Below are 22,690 nucleotides of genomic sequence, written 5' to 3'. Positions count from 1 at the left end.
ACGGTGTTAAAATTATCGCCGCTTTAGCGGCAGAAAACTGTCGCTAAAGCGGCGATAATGGGCTTGATAATATGCCGCAGAGAATTCCAATAGAAGCCCATGTTGACACCAAAACATGGGCTTCTATGGGAATTCTCAAGGGCATATTATCAAGCCCATTATCGCCGCTTTAGCGGCAGTTTTCTGCAGCTAAAGCGGCGATCATTTTAACGCCGTTTCTTGATAATATGCCCCTTGGTTGTTTGGTCAGTAACATTTTAACGTCTGGATCACATTATGTGTCCAAGTTCTCTGTGGGAGTTGCAAATGAATGGGAAGCATGTCAGGAAGTGATGGTGTAAATATCCAGAGTGTGGTTGTAATTCAGGTATCCGGTCAGAGCCAAATCAGTTTTTGCATGTCGCTCAAAGTATCGGATATTGTGCGCCGTTGCCTCCCATGTGTTCAGCCCTAGAAACTTCGGCTCAGACTTACAATTGTTTGGCGCAAGGCAGTGTTGCCCCAAAGATGTTGTGCAGAATTGCATCAAAAGGCAAGAGAAAAAGTGTGCCATATCTACTAATATATTGTGCTTTTTTTCTCTCCCTCACCACTAATGCATTTTGGAAGCCAAATGCCAAAAACGCCTACCCTTGCACTAAAGTGCAAGAGTGTGTGCCTTCTCTGAAGTGTATGTTTTGTACTGGAAAGGGGTTCCATCGACTACAAAAACTAGGTATGCTTTAAGGTTTTTCCCACTTAGTTTCTGCACTATACAAGGCAGCACGCGCAAAGTTGGAGGATAAATAGGGAAAAAGAAAACATTTCTCCTTGGTATAACTGTGTTGAGGAGGCATTAGATTTTTTAAATATATTTGTTTTACAGAGTTTTTTATAGCGAAAGGTATTGGGTATCAGAGCGATTTACATAGCACCAGTTGCGTTACATGAGGACACATTCATTTTTGTTAGGCACGGGGAGATTGCGATTTGCCCAGAATCACAGGATGTTCAGTGTCGTTACCGAGACTGGAACCCAGTTCCCCAGATTCAAGGTCAACCGCCCTAGCCATTAAGCCAACTCCTCTCCCCTTATTTGTGGTGTAAATACCTGACTACCAATGTTTGTACATGGGAATTGCATCAAAACTCATGGGTGGTTGCATGAGAACACACTCACATGCACTACCCTTTCAAGGCCACCTGACACAAATTAACGTAAAAGCATGGCATAGTGCAACTTTGCGTTATTTTGGCATGCTATCTAACGGAAATCCTGATTTTTGTTGCATAGCAAATCTCACACAAGCATTTCACACCAAGTTTGTATCTTAAAAGTGAGGCAGGGCTGTGTTCTCTCCCCCTTTCTTTTCTCCATATATACGAACAAGCTAGCTGAGGTCCTGACAGAAAATTGTGAGGACGTCCCAGTGGCAGGTCCAATATCCTTGCCGGTCATGCTATATGCGGATGATGCTGTTCTGCTGGCAAGGACCCTGATAGCCCTACAGATGTGCATTCAGTCTTATTCCGCTTTCATGACTGAGCTTGGCTCATTTGTTAATAAAACCAAATCTTATGTGATGGCCGTGGAATGGAGAAAAAGAAAAATGTAATGCAATTTCATATAGATGGCAGATGTTTGGAGAGAATAGAGAATTTTTCGTATCTGGGCATTCTTTTTGATGACAAATTGAACTGGTCTGCAATGGTCAGAAATAGAATGAACCAGATGTCGAGAAGCATAGTGGCCCAATGGAAGTTTGCCCTAAATTTGGGGGATAAACCAATTAAGGAAATGTTAGATATTTATTCTGCAAAAACATTATCTATAGCTACCTATGGGGCCATAGTTTGGGCATAGCACAGGTAGAGTCCCTCCAAGTTATAGAGGACAGATTCCTAAAAAGACTGCTGACTATACCCACCTCTTGCCCAAACATTCTAGTCCACAAGGAGCTAGGTTTCTTCTTTATCTCTGATACCATAAAACTGGCTCCATTGATGGCGTGGCTATCGATTTGGAAAAGGGAAACAGTCCTCCTTAATCAGTGATGAAGGATATTTTATCCCTGGACAGAGCTTCATCAATTGCTTGATTAGCTTATTTGAAAAAATCCTTTAGTGAACTGGATCTTGAGTTCTTGTACGATACTCCATCTGATTGTATATTATTTTCTAAAACCAAATTAAAGGATATCTTTATTGCCAAACGAACTCAGGATAGATTGCAAGAAAATGAAACTGAAATCTCAGTAATTGCTTATCGAATATCACCTCTTGTGGCAACTGAACATCTATCATATTTGTCTTTTATAATATAAGACATTGTTTTGGTGAGATTTAGACTGAATTACATTCTGCTAATGGTTGGGTACCCCTCTCAATCTTATTCGGTATCCCATTTGTCTCTCTGTCCTTGTAATGGTCTCTCTAAGCAATCAACTTCACATTTGCTCTTTTTTGCTTATTTTATAAGTCTGAGACGGCTAAATTCATTATTTCTCTACTGAAAAAACTCAGTCTAAGTTCACACAACCAGGCATTGGAAGTAGTACAAGGATTGGAAACCCCCTTATGTATGTTATACGATAGCGTCCTATCTATTTGCTGTTTTAAGGATTAGAAAGGCAACTACTCTGTTATAAGGGCTAGGCCCTTAGACTATCAATGCACTGAGTCGGGAAATGTCTTTTTTTAACCTTTTATCAGTATTTCCATTGTACAGTATGCTCTCGCTTAAGTATAGTGAGATTAGTTTTTTATTGTCTAGCAGTAGCTGACTTATAATTATCTAAAGCCTTAGTAGTATGAACGTTTTTGTTGGGTGTTTTATAACCGTTTTAACAAATTAAGATACTAAGTATAAGCTTGTCTGCTAAGCAGTTGTCCTCATACCTGCTTTTTGATACCACTTACATTTTATGCATTTAAATTTGAATAACGAGATTTTGAATAATGAATTGTCTGTATGTTTTTATCTCTTGTCTTTTAAGTATGTTTCTTTCTTATGGACTTTTTATGCTTCACTTTAAATGCAAAACAAAGATCTTGATTGATTGATTGATTGACTAAGTCGGGAAAGTTAATTGAAAACAGCAAGAACAATGACGATGGAAGTAAACAAATAATATTTTACCTGCCTATATGCTGCATAAATAAGAGGCAGTGAGATGTGCAAGGGGAAGACAAGAGTGACATCCATTTTGAAAATCATGGCGGCTAGTCCCTAATTGAGGCGTAGTTAGCAAGGGTCATAAAAACGTACTTCTACACAAAGTGAGAAAATCTTTCAAGAAGTATTGGTTCTATATCAGTGTGTACATTTGTAATCGAGTGTGAAAATACATCCTGCACAGAAATGCACTAAATTCTTTAACAATACCATTGTGCAAATCCCTGCTTGGGTCACAGTGTGGATGATGTGCAAACATAGCACTGTGCGTTAACTTGGTGAGGTAGTATAACTAATCCACTGTTTCCAAATACTAGTTAGAAATCAAGCTGTTTGTGATTGCTAGTTATTGCTTTTATAGGCGTAAAACTCTAAAATGAGTTGTGCATAATCTTTCTATTTGACATCAGGGTAACGATTCTGATTAAGGCTTTGTTAAAAAATAACTTGAATTAGGGAAGTACCATTGTCCTTATTCTTCAGAACTCCAATGCCCTCCTTCAGCAACTGCATAATGCTGCGAGGATGCAGATAAAACTCAACTAACTCACTCTTAATTCACCTGCCCTGACATCCAGGCTCTATCTTCCTGTGGCAAGATGAAAAGGATCAAAACCCTTTTCATGGTTCCCTGTTTCAAACTTGCTATGGCTCATTTGTATATAAGCAAAATAACGATGGATTAAACCCAGATCTGTGACTGGGGGTGAATGTTTTGCCAATGTGCAACGTTCCGTCCATCATCTTGTGTGTTTTGCTGTTCGCCCCATGTGGGAAGGGTATGCCCAGATGTGGGTCCCATGCTCACTATGCCAATGGAGTCAAGCTATCCTGGCTGAAGAGGGGTGAAACCCCGAAAACGGTCCTAGGATGCTTGATTCCGGTCCAAGGAAGACATGGCTTGGCAGTTCGGGCTGGACTGTTCCCATGAGGCACAGGATCAAGATTGATTTGCATACGTCCATGTCTGAACTGGGGTGGCGTGGTGAGCAAAATAACGATGGATTAAACCCAGATTTGTGACTGGGGTGAATGTTTTGCCAATGTGCAACATTCCGTCCATCATCTTGTGTGTTTTGCTCATTTGTATATAAGCCACATAGTCACCAGCTTCTTTATTCTGCCCTAATAACAATGTATGCTTCCTCTACTTAAAGGGGTCATATATGTTATGTTGGATCATATATGTTATGTTATGTTATGTTGTGTTGTGCTGTGCTGTGCTATGCTATGTTATGTTATCCGAGATTTGCATATGAGCAGTAGATTTTTCTGTTGGCCAGAAGTTATGCTTGGGGGCTTGTATTATATCTAGCTATGCCCCAGATCAAAGCTTCTAGAAACTAGCATAGCTTTTGAAGCCTGCCTTTTTACATAGTAACAGGTGTGGCATTTGCAGTTTGTCCCAGTCTGAACAATACAAACAGGCTTTTAAATGCGTGATTATAAAGAAAGATACATATTATGATCTATTAGAAGAGCACTGCAAAGTGGACTAGGAACAAAAAATGCAAGTAAGTCTGCACATAGTTGTCGGTTTCTCAAGTCATATGCAGCGTACAGTGGTCAACAGTGGGCTGAGGTATATAATTCCCTGGCCATGTTCTGTGTAGGGGCGGCTACTCCGTTAAGGCGGAGGAGCGTCGCCCCACTGCTTTAAAGCAGTGCAAAGTAAAAATAAAATGATAATAACGGAACGTCCAGAATTATCATTTTATTTTTACTATTGCAGTTCAGTTGTACTGCAGTGCAGGCCCATTAATAGGCTGTTGAAGAGCCACCCTCCCCTGATGTTGAGGCTGGAGGAGGAGTTGTGGCTGCACCTAAACAGCGCATGACGCTTTTGTCTGACTGTCTCAGGCCGGCCAAACCATCATGCGCACTGGACATGTTCTCCACAGGCTTTATTATACAGCCTTAGTGGAGAAAATGCCCAGCCTACAAGACCCTGCCTGAGCACTGAACTACAGTGCTCAGACCAATCACAACGCTGCTTAAGGCAGCTTTGTGATTGGTCAGGGGATTCTGGGAGGCTGGGTGCTTCCTGCTGGAGGAGAAGCGGCAGCTGCGATGGCGACCTCCAGGTATGTTTGCTTTTCTTTCTTTCTTTTTTTTCCCTAACACCCCCACCTCCCCCCTACCCCCCTCCTCCTTTACAATTCCCTACCAGTCGCCTCTGGTTCTGTGCTATTGATCTAAGAATGACAATAAATAAAGGGGATACTGACTCAGTTCTCTTATGTTTGTAGCTAATGTTCATTATTTTGCTTTTTTATCAATGTATCAAATTTCTGTTGGTTGATTTTTTATTCTCTTTTATTGACATGCTCTTTCCTTATTCTTACTTTACTATGATATTTGCGATAAAATAACAAGCATTGGCAATGCCAGAAGGTCTCGCTGTATAGTGAAGTTTAGTGGCATGGATTGGAGTGAAGAGTAGTGTTATGAAGTAGGTTAAAGTGTTGTGAAGTGTTGTAGAGTGAGTATAGTGTTGTAGAGTGGATTATAGTTTTAGAATTTAGTATAGCTTTGTAGAGTGTATTTTTTGTAGTGTGTAGTGGTGTAGAGTATATTGTAGTAGTGTATAGGGTGTGTTTAGAGTGTTGTATAGCATAGTAAAAGTACAGTGGTGCAGAGTATATTGGTATAGAGTGTAGTGGTGTAGTGAGCATTTATTCTGAGTAAAGCGGTGTATAGTGTATAGATTTTGTTGTGTAATGAGGTAGAGTAATATTGAGTGCTGTGGTATAAAGTATAGTGGTGTCCACACCACTATACTTTTAATATGTAGTTGTGTATAGTGTAATGGTGTAGAGTGGAGTGGGGCATAGTGAATTATAGAGTTATAGAATGGAATAGTGTTGGGTACAGTATAGTGCTGTAGATTCTAATAGCGTTGAGAGGTGTTGAGTGGAATAATATAGAATGCAGTGGTATATTGTGTAGTTATTGAGAATAGAGCTTAGAGTGTCTGTTTGTATAGTGATGTGTTGCATAGTGGTATATAGCATAGTGGTGCTGAGAAGAGTGCGGTAGAGTACTGTGACTCAGAATAAGGTAGTATGTAGTGTAGTTTGTTAAAGTCTAGTGATTTATAATGTAATGGCATAGTAGTGCTGTAAAGTGCTGTGGTATATATTAAAATATATGTTCGAGGCATATGAGCTGCAGATTATACACTGTGCATAGATCGCCATCTGGTGTTGGGCCCGGATGTTTGCAGCTTGTTTTTCCTCTTGGAAAGTCTTTGGGAGTCACGAGGTCGGTGACTCCTCCTCTGGTTAGTATTGCGCATGGGATTCGGCTCCATCCTCAGATTGTTTTTTTCCGCCATCGGGCTCGGATGTAAAACTTCGCGCTCCGGTTCCGAACTTGCCAGTTCACCGATCGACGCATAAATCCTCGCTCATCGAGCTTCTTCAAAGACATAAATCATCTTATTCATCTTCTCTTCGGCACTTCTTCGATTCCGGTTGTCGACGGCGGCCTTCGGGCCTATTCCGGCTCCAGTCTCGGCTGATGGAAAGAACTCCCTTCAAGAAGTGCCCTCGATGTGGGTCCAAGTTTCCCCACACCGATCTCCATGAGGTGTGCAACCTCTGCCTCTCCCCAGAACACGAGGCCCGAGACTGTCCCGCCTGCAAGTCTTTTCGCTCAAAAAAGACCATTCGAGATCAACGGGCTAGACGCAACATGGCGCACTCCTCGACCTCCGCTCCAGTCGACATCTTCGGGGACGACGTCGAAGCTCCGGGACAGCAGGACATCGAACAGGAGGACGGCGACCTCGTCAGCGCTTCCGAGGACGACGACTCAGATGTGGAGGACATCACCCCGGCGCAGCGGGTCGTGAGTACAATTCCCCCACCCCGCCCACGCCGATCCCGAAAAAGGCTTCGGTCACACCTTCGCCTCCGGGCCTAGGCAAGACCAAGGACACTGCTTCTGACACCCCACCTCCGGGCCCGGTAAAGAAGCTTTCTAAGCCTTCCGGAAGCTCGGGCTCGAGCCAGCCGGCCACCGGTGCCGACAAACACTCTTCGGCACCAAAGAAAATATCGGCCTCCACCTCCACACCAAACCCGGCACCGAAATCTTCGGTGCCGAAACCTGCTCCGGTGCATCATAAGACCCTCGGCACCGACACTCCCGTGCCGAGACCCCCTTCGGCACCAACCAAAAAACCGGAGGTTCCCAGGAAGCACGGCTTCGACAAACCTAAGAAGCCGTCGGCCCCAAAACAGTCGGCGCCGACCGATCAACCGGTGTCACAGAAGCTCTTCACGCCGGATCCTTTGCAGAAAACCCTCACCAAGGATCCAAAGACCGGACACTTGACATTGTCTTCCAAAAAACGACACTTGGACAAGCCAGCTCCACCTCCACCTCCAAAGAGAAAGGACATTGCCACCTCTCCATTCAGGGTGCCTTCCCCTCCTCCTTTACCTCCTCCACCCTCTCCACCTCCACCCCCTCCACCTCATCGTTCCCCCACCTTGTCCCCTGACCCGGACGATTTGGGGGACCCTTACTTTGATCCAGCAGATGTGCCACAAGATCCCACCCCTACTGGATCCCCAGACCCATGGGATGATTATAACAATCCGGACACCCCAGATGTCCCACAGGATGACCTTTATCCATCTAGGCCATCCCCTCCTGAAGATTCCTTGGGTTTTCACCACTTGTTACAAAGGGCGGCACACTACCACGGGGTGGAGTTACATACCGACCCAGTGGAGGAGGACTTCCTCCTAGACACCTTCGATAATACACATAGGTCCACTGCCATTCTACCTATGTTAAAGGGCGTGATTAAACATGCCCCTGACGTTTTTAAAGACCCAGTCAGGCCCAGGGTCCTAAACCCTTGGATAGAAAAGAAGTACAAAGCCGCCCCTACAGACCCTTCTTACATTAAGGGCCCTACACCATTAGATTCCCTAGTGGTATCCACAGCCAGGAAGCGCTCAAATTCTCAGGCGTCAGGTGAAGCGCCCCCACCTGACAAAGAGTCCAAGCTCCTAGATGCGCCAGGGAAGCGCACTGCGTCACAAGCGACCAATATATGGCGTATTGCCAATACGCAAGCACTGTTGGCACGATACGACAGGGCGCATTATGATGAGCTAGAGACCATCATGCACCATCTCCCTGAAAAGTACAAGACTAGGGCTAATGAACTTATTCAAGAGGGAAAAACAATAACCAATACCTCGATACGATGTGCCCTAGATGCAGCAGATACAGCCTCCAGGGCTATAAACACCAGTGTCCTCCTCCGTCGCCATGCCTGGCTCAGGGTTTCAGGGTTTAAACCAGAGGTTCAAGCCTCTATACTAAATCACCCATTCGACCAAGATCATCTATTTGGTCCTAAAGTAGACGAAGCCCTGGAAAAAATGAAAAAAGATACAGACACAGCGAAATCTATGGGAGCCCTACAAACACAGACTCCCAGGCGGTCCTTTCGCCGTCCTTCATCGGACAGTGCATCCACGTCCTATAAATCCCCCCCTCAGTCTACCTTTACAAAAGGTTATCAAAGAGGCGGATACAGAGGCAATAATAATAAGGGCAGAGGCAAAACAAATACCGCCCGCTCTGCCACACCTCCTACCCAATGACTTTCCCCCGCTCCCTCCAGACCATTCCACTCCGGTCGGAGGCAGACTACGACATTTCCTTCACGTCTGGGATACAATCACCTCAGACAAATGGGTGACACAAATTATTCAGTCAGGGTATTGCCTAGAATTAACATCTACACCCCCCAACATTCCACCCAGGCACCGCCCTATGTCACAAGAAGATACTGCGCTACTGACACAAGAGGTGATCTCCCTCCTCCAAAAAGGAGCAATAGAGCAGGTCCCCATAAATCAACGAAATTTAGGGGTCTACTCCCTGTACTTTCTAATTCCAAACACAGACGAGACCCTAAGACTTATCTTAGATCTCAGACCTCTAAACACTTACATTCATTCGGACCATTTTCACATGGTAACCCTCCAACAGGTTCTTCCACTTCTCTCCCAGAACGACTTTCTCACCACTCTGGACTTGAAAGACGCGTACTTTCACATCCCAGTACACCAATCTCACAGAAAGTACCTCAGGTTTGTGGTAGACGGACAACACTACCAGTTCAAGGAGCTCCCGTTCGGGGTAACAACAGCACCAAGGGTGTTCACCAAGTGCCTGGCAGTAGTGTCTGCACATCTCAGAAGACAGCACATTCACGTCTTCCCCTATCTGGACGATTGGCTCATAAAAGCCACGTCCTACCAACAGTGTGTGCACCATACCGCTGCTACAGTCCAACTACTTCACCAGCTAGGCTTCACGGTGAACCATCAAAAATCCCACCTGGTACCATCACACACAAAACAATATCTTGGTGCCACCATAGACACCTCAAAGGCCTTAGCCTATCCCAATCCTGCCAGGATTGCAAAAATACAGGCGCTGCGTCAAAAATTCCTATCCCAACACTCTCTCCCAGCAAGTGTGTTTATGCAGCTCATAGGGATGATGGCCTCTTGCATCTTTATAGTGCCACATGCAAGACTCCAAATGCGCCCACTCCAAGAGTGTTTGGCGCGCAAGTGGAACCAGGCCCAGGGGCAACTGACAGATCTGGTGTTGGTAGACGGTGGCACCCATCGCTCTCTGCAGTAGTGGAACACCACAAACTTTTCCAGAGGTCGACCGTTCCTGGACCCGGTCCCACAAATAGTCCTAACGGCAGATGCATCGCTCTCCGGCTGGGGAGCTCATCTGTTACATCTCACAGCACAGGGCACATGGACGCCGCAACAGAAGTTACTCCACATAAACCATCTGGAGTTACTGGCGATCTTCCTCGCCCTAAAATCCTTCCAGGCGCAGATTTCAGGCAAAGCAGTCCTCATTCGCACAGACAACATGACTGCCATGTACTACATTCAAAAACAGGGGGGCACACACTCTCCACAGCTCTCTCAGTTAGCACAGAGCATATGGAGATGGGCAATTCCACAAAAGATTTTTCTCCTAGCCCAACACGTCCCAGAAGTACAAAACACCGTGGCAGATCTGCTGAGCAGACAGACACAGCAGATCCACGAGTGGGAACTTCACCCACAGGTTCTTCACCCGTTCTTTCAGAAGTGGGGGCATCCACACATAGACCTATTCGCCACCCACGAAAACAAAAAATGCCCAAGCTTCGCCGCCAGATATCCACACCCATTGTCCAAAGGCAATGCGATATGGATGAACTGGTCAAATAAATTTGCATACGCTTTTCCACCTCTCCCACTAATTCCATTAGTGGTCCGGAAGCTACAGCAGCATTCCCTAACTCTAATCCTGGTAGCTCCAACATGGGCCAGACAACCGTGGTACACCACGCTGCTGGAACTCTCAGTAGTACCACACCAAAAGCTACGCCTCTCCCCATGCCTCCTAACCCAGAACCATGGAGAGATCAGGCACCCGGACCCAGCTCAGCTCAACCTTGCGATCTGCCTCCTGAGGTCCTGGAATTTGGAAACCTTAACCTTCCCCCTGATTGCATGAACAATATCAGGGAAGCTAGACGCCCTACTACTAGGGCGTGCTATGCAGCAAAGTGGAAAAGATTTGTTATTTACTGCCACAATAACATGATCAATCCCTTAAATGTATCCATACAACACATTATATGTTATTTACTCCATTTACAAAGGTATAACCTAGCATATACCTCCATTCGGTTACACCTTGCTGCAATTGCTGCCTATTTACAAAACAGACAGCACCTCTCACTTTTCAAAGTACCTGCGATCAAAGCCTTTATGGAAGGCCTCAAAAGAGTAATGCCACCCTCACCTGTTTGGAACTTGAATATAGTCCTCACACGGTTAATGGGACCCCCTTTCGAACCATTACATAAGTGCGAGCTGCAATTCCTCACATGGAAGACAGCTTTTCTAGTGGCCATCACTTCCCTCAGAAGAGTTAGTGAAATACAGGCACTCACTATACAGGAACCTTTTCTTCAGATGCATCACAACAAGGTTGTACTCCGCACCAATCCCAAATTTCTACCCAAAGTCATTTCTCCATTCCATCTAAACTAGTCGGTAGAATTACCAGTCTTTTTCTCGCAACCCCAAACAGTTGCAGAAAGAGCCTTACACACACTGGATGTCAAAAGGGCTTTACTTTACTACATCCAGAGAACACAACCTTTCAGAAAAACCAAACAGCTATTTGTTTCCTTCTCCCCACCACACAAAGGCAACCCTATTTCCAAATCAGGGATAGCTAGGTGGATTGTAAAATGCATACAGATTTGCTACCACAAAGCAAAACGAACGCTATTGGTTCCCCCTAAAGCCCACTCTACAAGGAAGGTAGGGGCTTCTATGGCTTTCCTAGGGAACATACCACTAGATGACATCTGCAAAGCAGCGACATGGTCAACACCACACACCTTCACAAAACATTATTGTATCGATGTGCAAACCAAGCAACAAGCTAGTGTGGGCCAAGCTGTACTAAAAACACTGTTTCAGACAACTGCAACGGATGCCGGTGGTCGCCGCTAGGGTTGGGTACTGCTATATAATCTATGCACAGTGTATAATCTGCAGCTCATATGCCTCGAACGGAATATGCTACTTACCAGTATGCATCTGTTCTTGGCATGTAGAGCTGCAGATCTATACACGCCGACCCGCCTCCCTGGCTACCTGTATCCGTTCCAGTCTTATCTTATTTAGATACAATACACATGGGTTTCTTTACTGTTACTACTACGCTCCATCTTTCCCTGCTGGCGTAAAACAATCTGAGGATGGAGCCGAAGCCCATGCGCAATACTAACCAGAGGAGGAGTCACCGACCTCGTGACTCCCAAAGACTTTCCAAGAGGAAAAACAAACTGCAAACATCCGGGCCCAACACCAGATGGCGATCTATGCACAGTGTATAGATCTGTAGCTCTACATGCCAAGAACAGATGCATACTGGTAAGTAGCATATTCCTTTTTATAGGGGTTTAAAGTGCAGTGAGGCAAGGTAGTTGTTGTAGGTGTAGTGCTGTAGGGTATGTTCGTTTTTAGTAAAGTGGTGTTCAGAGTATTGGTATATAGTGCAGTTTTAGACTGCATTGGTATAGCATAGTTTGTAGAGGCATAGAGTGACATAGTGTATAGTGCAGTGGCATAAAGTTGCATGTTTTGTAGTGGTATAGAGTGTTGTAATGTATGGTATATTGTTTTAGAGTGTAGTGAATTGGTGTAGAGCGTAATGATGTTGAGTGCAATGGTGAATAGTGACGCATGTTGCAGTGGTAGAATAATGTTGGAATGTATGTTGGTGTAAAGTGTAGTGGTGTAAAGTAGTTGGAGTAGGTAGAGTTGGGTAGAGTGTATTTTTTTAAATGAAAACTTATGTAGAGGTGAGTGTTGTAGAGTGTAGTCGTTTTCAAGAGAGTGGTGTAGTGTAGAGTCCAATGGTATACAATGGAGTGATGTAGCGTAGAGTGGTATAGAGTATAGAGGCGTAGAGTGTAGTGTGGCATGGAGTGGTGTTGAGTGTTGTGGTTTATAGTGTAGTGGTGTACATAGCAGTTGTATACAGTTGAGTGGGTAAATGTGAAATGGTATTTAGTATTTAATTGTGTATTATAGAGTAAAGTAGTGTAGTGTAAAGTGGTAAAGTTGAGTGTAAAAGTGAAGTGGTGAGCTGTAGATTTTAGTTTTAGCATTATATTGGGCATAGGTTGTAGAGTTGTTTATAGTAGATTGAAGTGGCTCAGAGTTTAATGGTATATAGTAGAGTTGTATTATTCTGTTGGCATATAGTAGTGTTGTGCACAGTTTATTGGCCTAGTTACGTGGTTGAATGAAGTGTTAGAGGGTGAAGCATTTTAGCGTTGACTGTTGTAGTGTGCAGTGTTGTGGAGTAGATTGCTATTTAGTGCATTCGTGTATATTGTGGTGGCATACAGTTGTGCTGAGTTAAGTGTATTAGAGTGTAATGGTGTACATTATAGTAATGTAGTGTGTAGTGGTATAGTCTATAGTGGTGTACAGTGCAGTGGTATTTAGTAGTTTTGCAATGATAGCTAGAGTTTTTTTTGGGGTTTTGCCTTTTATTTATTCTGCACACATAATTAGTTTCCATACTTTTTTAATATTGATTTATTACTTGGTTGTTAAAATATTTCTACGTTTTATACATTTGATATTTCCTTTAGAATGCCAATAGGTCTTGCATTTGCGAGAGTTAGAGCTATTGACGCTGTAAATTACAAAGGCTTTTACCCATGTGTTATGGAGTCGAGTGGATGTACGTGGTGTGGAATTATGTGGTTTGGATTGGAATTGTTAGTTATGGAATTGTGTGGTGTGGAGTGGAGATGTTTAGTGGAATTATCAGGCATTGTTTGCAGTGGAATTATGTGGTATTCAGTTTACTGGATCTATGTGGAGAGAGATTGTGTGTCATGCAGTGTGAATATGTGGAATGGTATTTTGTGTTGTGGAGTGGTATGTAGTGGAGTTTAATTATGTGACTTGATGGGGAATTCTGTTGTGTGGATTGGATGTATGTAGTGTGCTGTATAATTGTGTTGTTGAGTTAAATTATGTGGTTTGTTGTTGAATTATGTGGTGTGGAAGGGAAATGTGTCTAGTTGAATTGTGTGGCATGGAACTGTGTGGCATTGAGTGAAATTATGCTGATTGGAATTATGTTGCATGGTTTGGAGTGTATTTATGTGATTTGTTGCTATGTGAAAACATCATAGACCAGGTGAGGAGGTGAAATCAATGTGGAACTGCTAAGAACGGATTTCCACACAATGCTCAGTCAGTCAACTGCAATGCATATGGGAATAAAAAATGTACATGCAGCAAAATCTTAACAAAAATTGAACAGCTCTAAAACCGATACGTTTTTCTAAAAGTGTCAGTTGTGATTGAACTGCAACGTATCCATTGCTATAATATATTACACTACGAGTCATGTACCCATGTTCAGCAAATTGTCGGAAGGAACCGGTGAGGTGAGAGGTAAGTAAGAGAAAGTGAGACAGGCACTTTAAGGTGAATTACACTTTACAGATTTAAAAGCAGAAACCCATCTACCCCGCCCCCCCGTTTTTAAACATTAATAATTCTGTGTCTGGAGTCTTATCTCTGGCACGCCCAAGTTTTTCACAGGTTTTTAAAGACCATTTGCATATTTACATACCTTTGTAAACTGGTTACCTAAGCTTAGTTTTTTTCTGGTTCCAGTACCCCCTGGTCCCCCACTCTGCCTATTCCTTACATTTGCATTTTACATTTACTGCCGTAGTGTGAGACTCCATTTCATGGAATGGAATATAAAGTAGGGTTGCCAAAAGAAAAATGCCAGCCATATGTTGTTTAAAGAGCTTGCAAAGACCTTGTCTTGACACTAAATTGGGTTATAAATAAAAGCATGTATTAATTTGTAATGTGACTTCGCTGTCTTTGTTCCCTTTAATTATTTATTTCCTCCACCCTCGATCCCTGATTAATACCATCATAGCAATAGTTTAACTTATATCTGAAAACCTACACCGCCGTCAGTAGCATGCTGAGTTACTTTAAGTGTCTGGGAATGCACCCTGCATTCAGACAACTCATTCCTCATTCTCGCCCTTCACTTTCACGCTCACCCTTCACTCACAGCGATCACAATGCACTCACACTGATCACCATGCACTTACACCATTCACCCACTCACCCTGCACTCACAGTGATCACTCTGCACTCACAATGCACTTGTGCTGTTCACGCTGTACCTCAGTCTGCAGTCACATGAGCACACTACTCACCCTGCACTCATGTGACTCTTCACTCACCTGTTCCCCTCACTGCTCAATCTGCAATCTCACTCAAACAAGCCTATCACTAACCATGCATTAATTCGTCCCACTCCGCACTTGCATCCGCACCCAAATTCATATGGTCACCTCACTCACCCTGCAGTCACTCCTCTTACCCTACTCTCACACAGTTGCATCGCTCACCGTGCACTCACATGGATACTCCTGCCACCCACACAGCGCAGAGGGTAATTGCGCCTGCTACAAAGAACATGGACCATGCAGATCACAGAACTGGGTGTGAGTAGCGCTATAAAAAATTACATTTTTGTCAGAAAGGTGCTATAGAGAGATGAGGTGCATTGTTGGTGAGCGGTAGTGAGGGAATTCATGGACAAGGAGGAAATGTGGGAGGGGCGCCAAAAAAGACTGTTGCACCGTGTGCGACCAGTGCTAGGGCCAGCCCTGGCTTAGAGTGTTAGCCCAGCCCGATGTTCTGATCTAGTTGCCCCCCTGCATAACATCATGTCGCACCATTTGTTCATGATGATGATCATTAATTAATGTTGTCAGCGCTGCATTGGAGTGCTCGCTGCTATTAGCGGCACTTTTGAATTCTTATGAAGCTGGTCTGAAATGTAAAGTTGTGCCAGCTGTGGCTAAATTAACTCATGCCCGGTGTGGTGTGCAAGTGACTACACTCACCCTGTCAGAGCCTACACCCAGAAATGGCGTCACAGCAACGGGGCCCTCCAGCCACAGCTGGAGCCTAGCACTTCTACTCAGACATCAGATACATTTTATAACAAAATGGATCATCAAGACGGTAGAAGGCGAGAGCAGTCAAGCTGTAGCTGTGCCTCTTGTGTACACACATTTAAGGGCAGTATCGTCCTCATGTGCACACTTGTCTCAGCCCCCTCCCCCCCCCAAATGAAAACCCCTCTGTACAAGAGACATGAAGTACCAGAAAAGTAAAAGGTTTCTGAAGGAATCATTCTTAATACTTGAAGCACTGCTTCTGAAATGTTTTAATTTTATTTTCCTAGAGTTGCCTCCTTTGTCAGTTGAAACCGAGCCCATTGGTTATGTTTTGAGTTGTAGTATGTGCCACGACTCCCTCCATTTGTAAAGGCCCTGACGTGCAGATGGGGCAGCGTAGTGACAGCCCCGCAGGCGTGGTGATCTCCTCGTGCTCGCATGCACTGGTGGATAAAGAAGAGGGAGGAGGTGACAGAAGCTTCCTGTTATGATGGCCGAGGCTTTACACTGGGCGGAATGGGTGTTTGATTGCATTGGCACTCTGTTACACACAACGGAAAGTATGAGTTTAACAGGCAGGCTGTTCCTGATTAAAGCAGACCTAGCCTGTGTGGTGAGTACAGCAAGTAAAACCTGTACCCTGGAAATCTCTGGGTGGTAGGATTCTGTAACCAGACGAGGCTGCCAGCGTTTAGTCCGTCTCACATCGGTCGCCGCCGCCTAGTGCTTAACGATGAGTGATGGGATGAAGTACGGCTGCACATAATTCCTGCTTTTTGCCTTCACTTGTGCGATCGTGGAAGTGCCTTCCTGATTGGTTCGCATACAGCAAGCTCTCATTTTTCTGCAATTATTGCAGTCTCGAGCAAGGGACAACAGCTCCACTGCCCAAAGGTTGAGACGTTTTCACAAAAAGAATGCACATGAAAAGGGAGGAGGTGGTCGGATGGCTCAAGCAGCAAAGCACAAGGGGTAAGGGGAACAGGGAAAAATCCTCTCACTTTGAAGTCAAAGAAAGAAAATTAGCTCTGGTGCTTGAAAGCAATGGCAGGGGCTGCTTGGAAACAACCTCTAACATTTGACCTCGGTCTTTGAATGCACAGCAAATGTAAGGCGATAAGAACATGATTTACAGCTCTGTTTACAGAAACGGACCTTGGAGCACTGAAAACATCGAGCGCTCTGGTCAAATGTTCTTACAGAAAGGGAAAAGTAGTCACAAAACAGATGTTATAGTAGGACAAGTGGAAACTCACAAGTCCTGGGGCAAAACTCTAATTACCTACCAGCAAGCAAGGATTTTTACAAGACAACCGAATCGACCAATCCAAAACGATGGGAGTAATTAAACCCCACAAAGTACATGCAACAAATCACCCGACAGCGCAAGCGCTGTCTAGGCTTGACCTAAAAAGAAAAGGCATGTTAGGCCGTTGCAGCAGTGTACGTGCTCCATTTTGATTTTGAAGAACATGATTCCCTTCAGGAAATGGATGGCATGTTGTGTTGAAGTTTCCAGAAGCTTATATTTCTCCTCTCTGCAGTGCCTCTGTGTATGAGCAGGTGATGAGGGGACAGATTGGCTCTCTCAAGATGTGTTCAGTTGGTCTTTTATATTTTCAGGTCTCCATAATGTGTTGGACCTGGGGATTCTGTTGGTTTGATTACTAGATGTTTTTGTACAAGCCTAACTTCAATTTATTTTCCCATAGTTGGGTAGATGTGTGTGTTTTTTATAGTGTTTGAAGTTCTTTTTTATGAGTCCACTCAGTAACTGGAGGAGTGGAAGATTATTTAGTACTATGTTTCGCTTCAATTTTCTGTTGAGGCCCACTTGGTACGCTGCAGAAACTGGGATGGGCTTGATTTGTTTAATTATTGTCAATTGATCTTCAGGAGAAATGAGGAGGGAAATTTAGAGGCCTCACTTGAGGCAACGAGGGGAAAAGTTTTTATTTCTCTACGTTTTTTTCCTCTTTCAATGCGTGCTGTATTCTACAGCACACATTGGAAGAGGAAATTACCTCACTTGATTGTTTTTGTGCAGAAAGGTGCCGCTTCCTGCACAAAAACAATCTCCCCACGATGCAGGCGTCCTTGCATCATGGTGCAAGGGTGCCGGCACATGGCAGCAGTGTGTGCGCCAGCGCAGGGGGAAGCACAGAGATGCAATATTTTGTTGGAAATATGTTGCATCCCTGTGCTTCAAAACTAATGCAGCGCATCAAAATGACTTGCTACACCGTGCTGCAGTAGTTTCTTGAAAATCTACCCCTAAATACCAACATACTGGTTTGCTACTCACTCTTAACTCCAGATAAAGGAAGGGTAAATGTGCAACAGCTAGTTTGGCTTACCTCCTAACTAGTGGACTCAATTTTATTTGAAAAAGTTATAAATATGAACCTTAAACATTACATTTACTCAAAAAAGTAGTTACAATAAAAACATTATACTGCAGCTGTTATTGTTATTTTGAAAAATTTGAGAAATTGTTAAGCTACTGAACTATGTCTTCTCCAATTGATAAGTGAAGTTCTGTATTCAAAATCCAAATCCTGAAAATTGAGCAAGTATGGACTGACCCAATGCGCTAGTCAGGCCTGGTTCCAGGTCAACAAGCCTAATGCAAGAGCCGTGCCTCTACCCCTCTAATGAAGGAACGTCCCCAGAGCACCATGTGGTTGGTCAGAGACAACATCTCCCCCACTAATCCCTCTACCAGTAAGGGTAAATTGTAAGGTGGCTTTAAGGACTTTGGAAACTCTGTCAACTAGCAGTACCTCAGACCTCACCGAGCAGACATGTTAACTGTTCATTAATAGCAAAGAAAACAATTTGAAGAGTTTACACAGAAGTTAGAAGACCCTCTTTAGGCACCATGCATCTTCACTTCAAAGCAAGGCTCAGTGAACCATCTCAGTTGTATGTTTCTAACCTCTGTCTTTAAATTAAAATTATTGTCATATGGTCATAGCCTTCCTTCCTCATGTACTTGCAGACCGTGCATATTACTTCTTCTGTAGTGTGATGTTTTGTTTCTTTCAGTTTTCTTGGTACTATTGAGCAATTAGGAACTGTAAGACCTGGCACCTTGGCGTGGGTCTCAGTTCCATTTTTTGCTGTTGCCTCATGTGTTTTTGCTGGTTATAGATGCTTTGGGCACTGTTCCACTGCTGTCCAGTGCCACAGTGCAAGTGCTCCCTATGGTAAATTGATGTATGGATTAGTGATTCCATGATTGGCTAGTTTTGTCTAACTGTCAGACCCTCGTACAGTGCACCAGGAGTGCCCAGGGCTTTTAAACCAAATGCTGCTGGTGGGCTTGAAGCACTGGTTGTGCCACCGACAGAAGCAGCCTGTAAAAGTGTGTCTTAGGTCTGCCATTGCAGAGCCTATGTGCAGTCTGGTACTGCCATGCTGACTGGGCAAGTGCACCCACTTGCCAGTTCCTAAACCTTCCCTTTTCTGCATATTAGTCACCTGAATGGTAGGCCCAAGGGCAGGGTGCATTGTAGGTATAAGGTAGGACATGCCCTGGTGTGTGTGGCATGTCCTAATAGTGAATTACAGCCATTTTCGTTTTTCACTATTGCAAGGCTACCTGTTCCCCATTGGCCAGAATGGGTGGTTTGATTATTACACCTTATAATCCTAACTGACTCAGGGAACATGGTAGAAATTCGAGTTTAGTATGCCTGAACTCAGAATGATACAATACATCTTTTAGTGAAGTTAGTTTTAACATTCTGTGTTTGAAAATACCACTTTTAGAAATTAGGTATTTTCTTGTCTAACCATCCAAGCCTGCCTCTTCTAGGTTGTGTATTCCTTGTCTGGAGTTTGAGTGACAGGGGCTGGGGGATTCCAGGAGACAGGAGGAGTCAGCACAGGGCTGAATAGAAAGATCTGCATGTAGATGGGTGGGAGGAGTTGCACCTGGGACCTGAATAGGGCTGTGCCTTCCCTCCACAATGCTGGCTCCACCTCCTGTGGTGCGTCTGATGTCTCTGCCCTGCACTGTGAAAGGAAAGAAGGAGTCATGTCAACAAAGTGCTCCAGGACTGACCAGAACTGGTTTGGACTAGGCAAAGGCCTCTGCCTTCAGAGAACAAAGAGAAACTGAGTATAAATATTGGGACCCAAACCCAAGAACTTTCGATCACTTTTGGGAAACAAGAAGAAACCTTTGCTGAGGAGAGGAACCAGAGAGACTGAGGAGAGACTATCCCTAAGTTTGAGGGATTGGCCTGCAGTGGTTGCCTGACTGCCAAAGAGAGGAGAAAGGAACTTTGTGTGTACTTTATTCAACTTGTGAAGGATCTCCAAGGGCTTGAGAAAGAGCTTGCCTTCTGCTGAAGTCTCAGGGACAACAGACTTTAACCACTAGCTCCCCAAGAGTTCTTTGGAAGTGCCTGCAGTTGTGTTGGGCTTTCTGAGGGACTGCGTGTCGCAAGGAGCTGGAAGCGCGACTTACACCGAAGAAGTGTGTCGCCGCATCACATCGCTGAAGAAGGGTGTCGCCGCTTTAACTGTCGCATCGCATCGCAGTAGCGTCTCGCAACACCAAAGAAGCATGTCGCCGCCGCTGTCGTCGCATCACTGAAGAAGGGTGTCGCCGCTTTAGCTGTTGCATCGCATCGCAGAAGTGTCTCGCATCACCAGAGAAGCATGTCACCGCCGCTGTCGTCGCATCACTGAACAAGGGTGTCGCCGCTGTAGCTGTCGCATTGCAGAAGCGCCTCGCATCACCAGAGAAGAGTGTCGACGCCGCAGCCACTGTTGTCGCATCACTGAACAAGGGTGTCGCCGCTGCAGTTGACACATCGCCTAGCCGAACCGTCTCGCATCACTGGAGAAGCGTGTTGCAGGGCCTGTCGCGGCTCAGAAGAATCTTTGAGTCGCCGCACGGCCGTCGGGCATGCAAGCATTGTGTCGCAAGAAGAAGAAGACGCCATCTTTGTTTCATTGCACCAGATCTTCATCGCCTCACGGCGTTGCGGGCCGCATCGCCACGGAAGCGCAGTAAGAAACCGACACATCACCGTTCCTGCGTGTAAGAAACCGACGCATCACCTTCCCTGCAACACTTTCGTTGTATAGCGTTACGCATCCAAAGGTACATTGAACTCAAAGTGTCGCATTTTAACAGCTAAAGAGAACTAAGCTAATTCTTCCATTTTAAGTACTGTATTGTGGATTTTTGTCATTTGTGGTCTTGTGATAAGTCTATATAAAGAATACTTATTTTTGATATAAAACTTGTGTGGTGTCCATCTGTAGTGTTGTTACTTGAATACTGTATGTGTTCACAAATGCTTTACACGCTGCCTCTGAGATAAGCCTGTCTGCTCGTGCCAAGCTACCAAGAGAGTGAGCAGGGGTTATTTTAGGAGTGTACCCCCTTACCCTGACTAGACGCAAGGGCCCCTATTTGGACAAAGGTACCTACCTCTGCCAACTAGAGACCCCCAAATCTAACAGGAGCTCTGAGATATTTTTTATCAACTGCGTTCATTCAATGCTTTCACATATAATTGTTTTTATCTCTTGTAGACTGCAGTGCGCGCTCTCTTCCCATTGGATTCACTGCGCCCATCGTCTTACAATACCCGTTACCGTTATGGAACACCACAGCTGATACAGCCAACCTTCGGAGAAAATGTGGATCCACCTCCTCCAGCAGAAATGATGATCTCTCATTGAAAGGGGTATCAGTGCACCCAAGAATCTGCTTAAAGTTTTTATCCTTTCAGGATAAAATATACAAGGATGAATGTGAAATGAAAACAACGCCTCTACAAACAGCAGCACTTATTTTTTAAAGTACTTTTGAAGTTAATTCATCCTTTCTGGACACTTTCTGGAAACTTCATTTGTTTCTTCCGTTACTCCAGCAAATCTTGTTTTCAAATCCCAGAGCAATCTTGAATTTGTGCAGATGAATAGACTCTTGAGTGGCAACGTAAGGGCATTTTCTCATGAGACTGGACGATAAGAGTGATCTATTTTTGCTGACTGTTGATGAACTACTTGTTAGGCCTCAGATAAACACCTATAGGATCTTAGCACTGAGTGAAGTAGATGCTCACAAGAAAAAGATCTAAAGGCGGCGGATTGCACAATGTACCTTTTTGTTTCATTTTCATGAAACACATAAATCAAATATGAGTAGGATAATCACAATAATGAATATTTCCAAGCTATTTTGGTTGGATCTGTGTATGTACTTTTGTTTGTAGTCGTGTTTCATTTATAGTGTTCATATAGTAATGGTACAATCAGACTTTTCTTTATTCAGCAAATGCTGCCATAAAAGTTTACGTAAATACAATTGACATAACAACTTTAAAAGCAGTAATACCAATAAAAAATTTAAAAAGTTGCCATAAGGCCATTTATGGACTGTGCCTAATGACTAAGCATTTATAGTATTAGGATTTCATAAAACAGGCTTCAGGTAGATTACTCCTATTCTGGATTCTAATGGAGAATTAACACCTCGTTTAGGGAGGCCATTGAATTAGAAGGTGTAACGAGTATTTGTCTGGATCACATTGCCAAAAGCAATGAGTAGTGCAATGCAGTATTCAGGGCCCTACACTGCTCTGTCTGATTCTCCATACTCCAATTAAGAAGTGGGACAGAGCAAACACAATCAAGTGTGATGTATTGGATCTGTGGATTCTGGAGTGCACTCCAAAATCCCCAAACCACATACCCCAACATAGCGGTAGTATCCACTTCTTCCTGCGATTATGGCAGCGCTGGCAGATGAACATTATATGATTGATGCATTCCTTGGTTTGGGGACTGAAAGGGCAGGTCAGGTCTGGGTTAGTATCATGTTACCTCCATTTAGCAGTGAAGGTGCGCAACAGCAGGGTTCCAAATCGAAATTTCATGTACAGGGTTTTTGCCAAAGTGGGTTCAATGGAATC

General features: G+C 44.2%; 1 protein-coding gene across 3 annotated transcripts in view; it reads left to right on the top strand.

Moving 5' to 3' along the window:
- LOC146866522 (coiled-coil domain-containing protein 17-like) overlaps positions 1 to 22,126 on the top strand; it is a 621,178-nt gene extending 599,052 nt beyond the window's left edge. For all 3 annotated transcript variants that reach the window (XM_085636616.1, XM_085636614.1, XM_085636617.1), the window contains one exon: positions 21,306 to 22,126. In XM_085636616.1, coding sequence (XP_085492742.1) covers positions 21,306 to 21,455 — 150 coding nt within the window. In that variant the 3' untranslated portion in view covers positions 21,456 to 22,126. The remainder of the gene's footprint in view (positions 1 to 21,305) is intronic.
- Positions 22,127 to 22,690: the final 564 nt, after the last annotated feature.

The sequence above is a fragment of the Triturus cristatus genome, chromosome 2_1 (assembly GCF_964204655.1).
Source record: "Triturus cristatus chromosome 2_1, aTriCri1.1, whole genome shotgun sequence".
NCBI classification, from domain to species: domain Eukaryota; kingdom Metazoa; phylum Chordata; class Amphibia; order Caudata; family Salamandridae; genus Triturus; species Triturus cristatus.
This window is presented reverse-complemented; position numbering and strand designations above follow the sequence as displayed.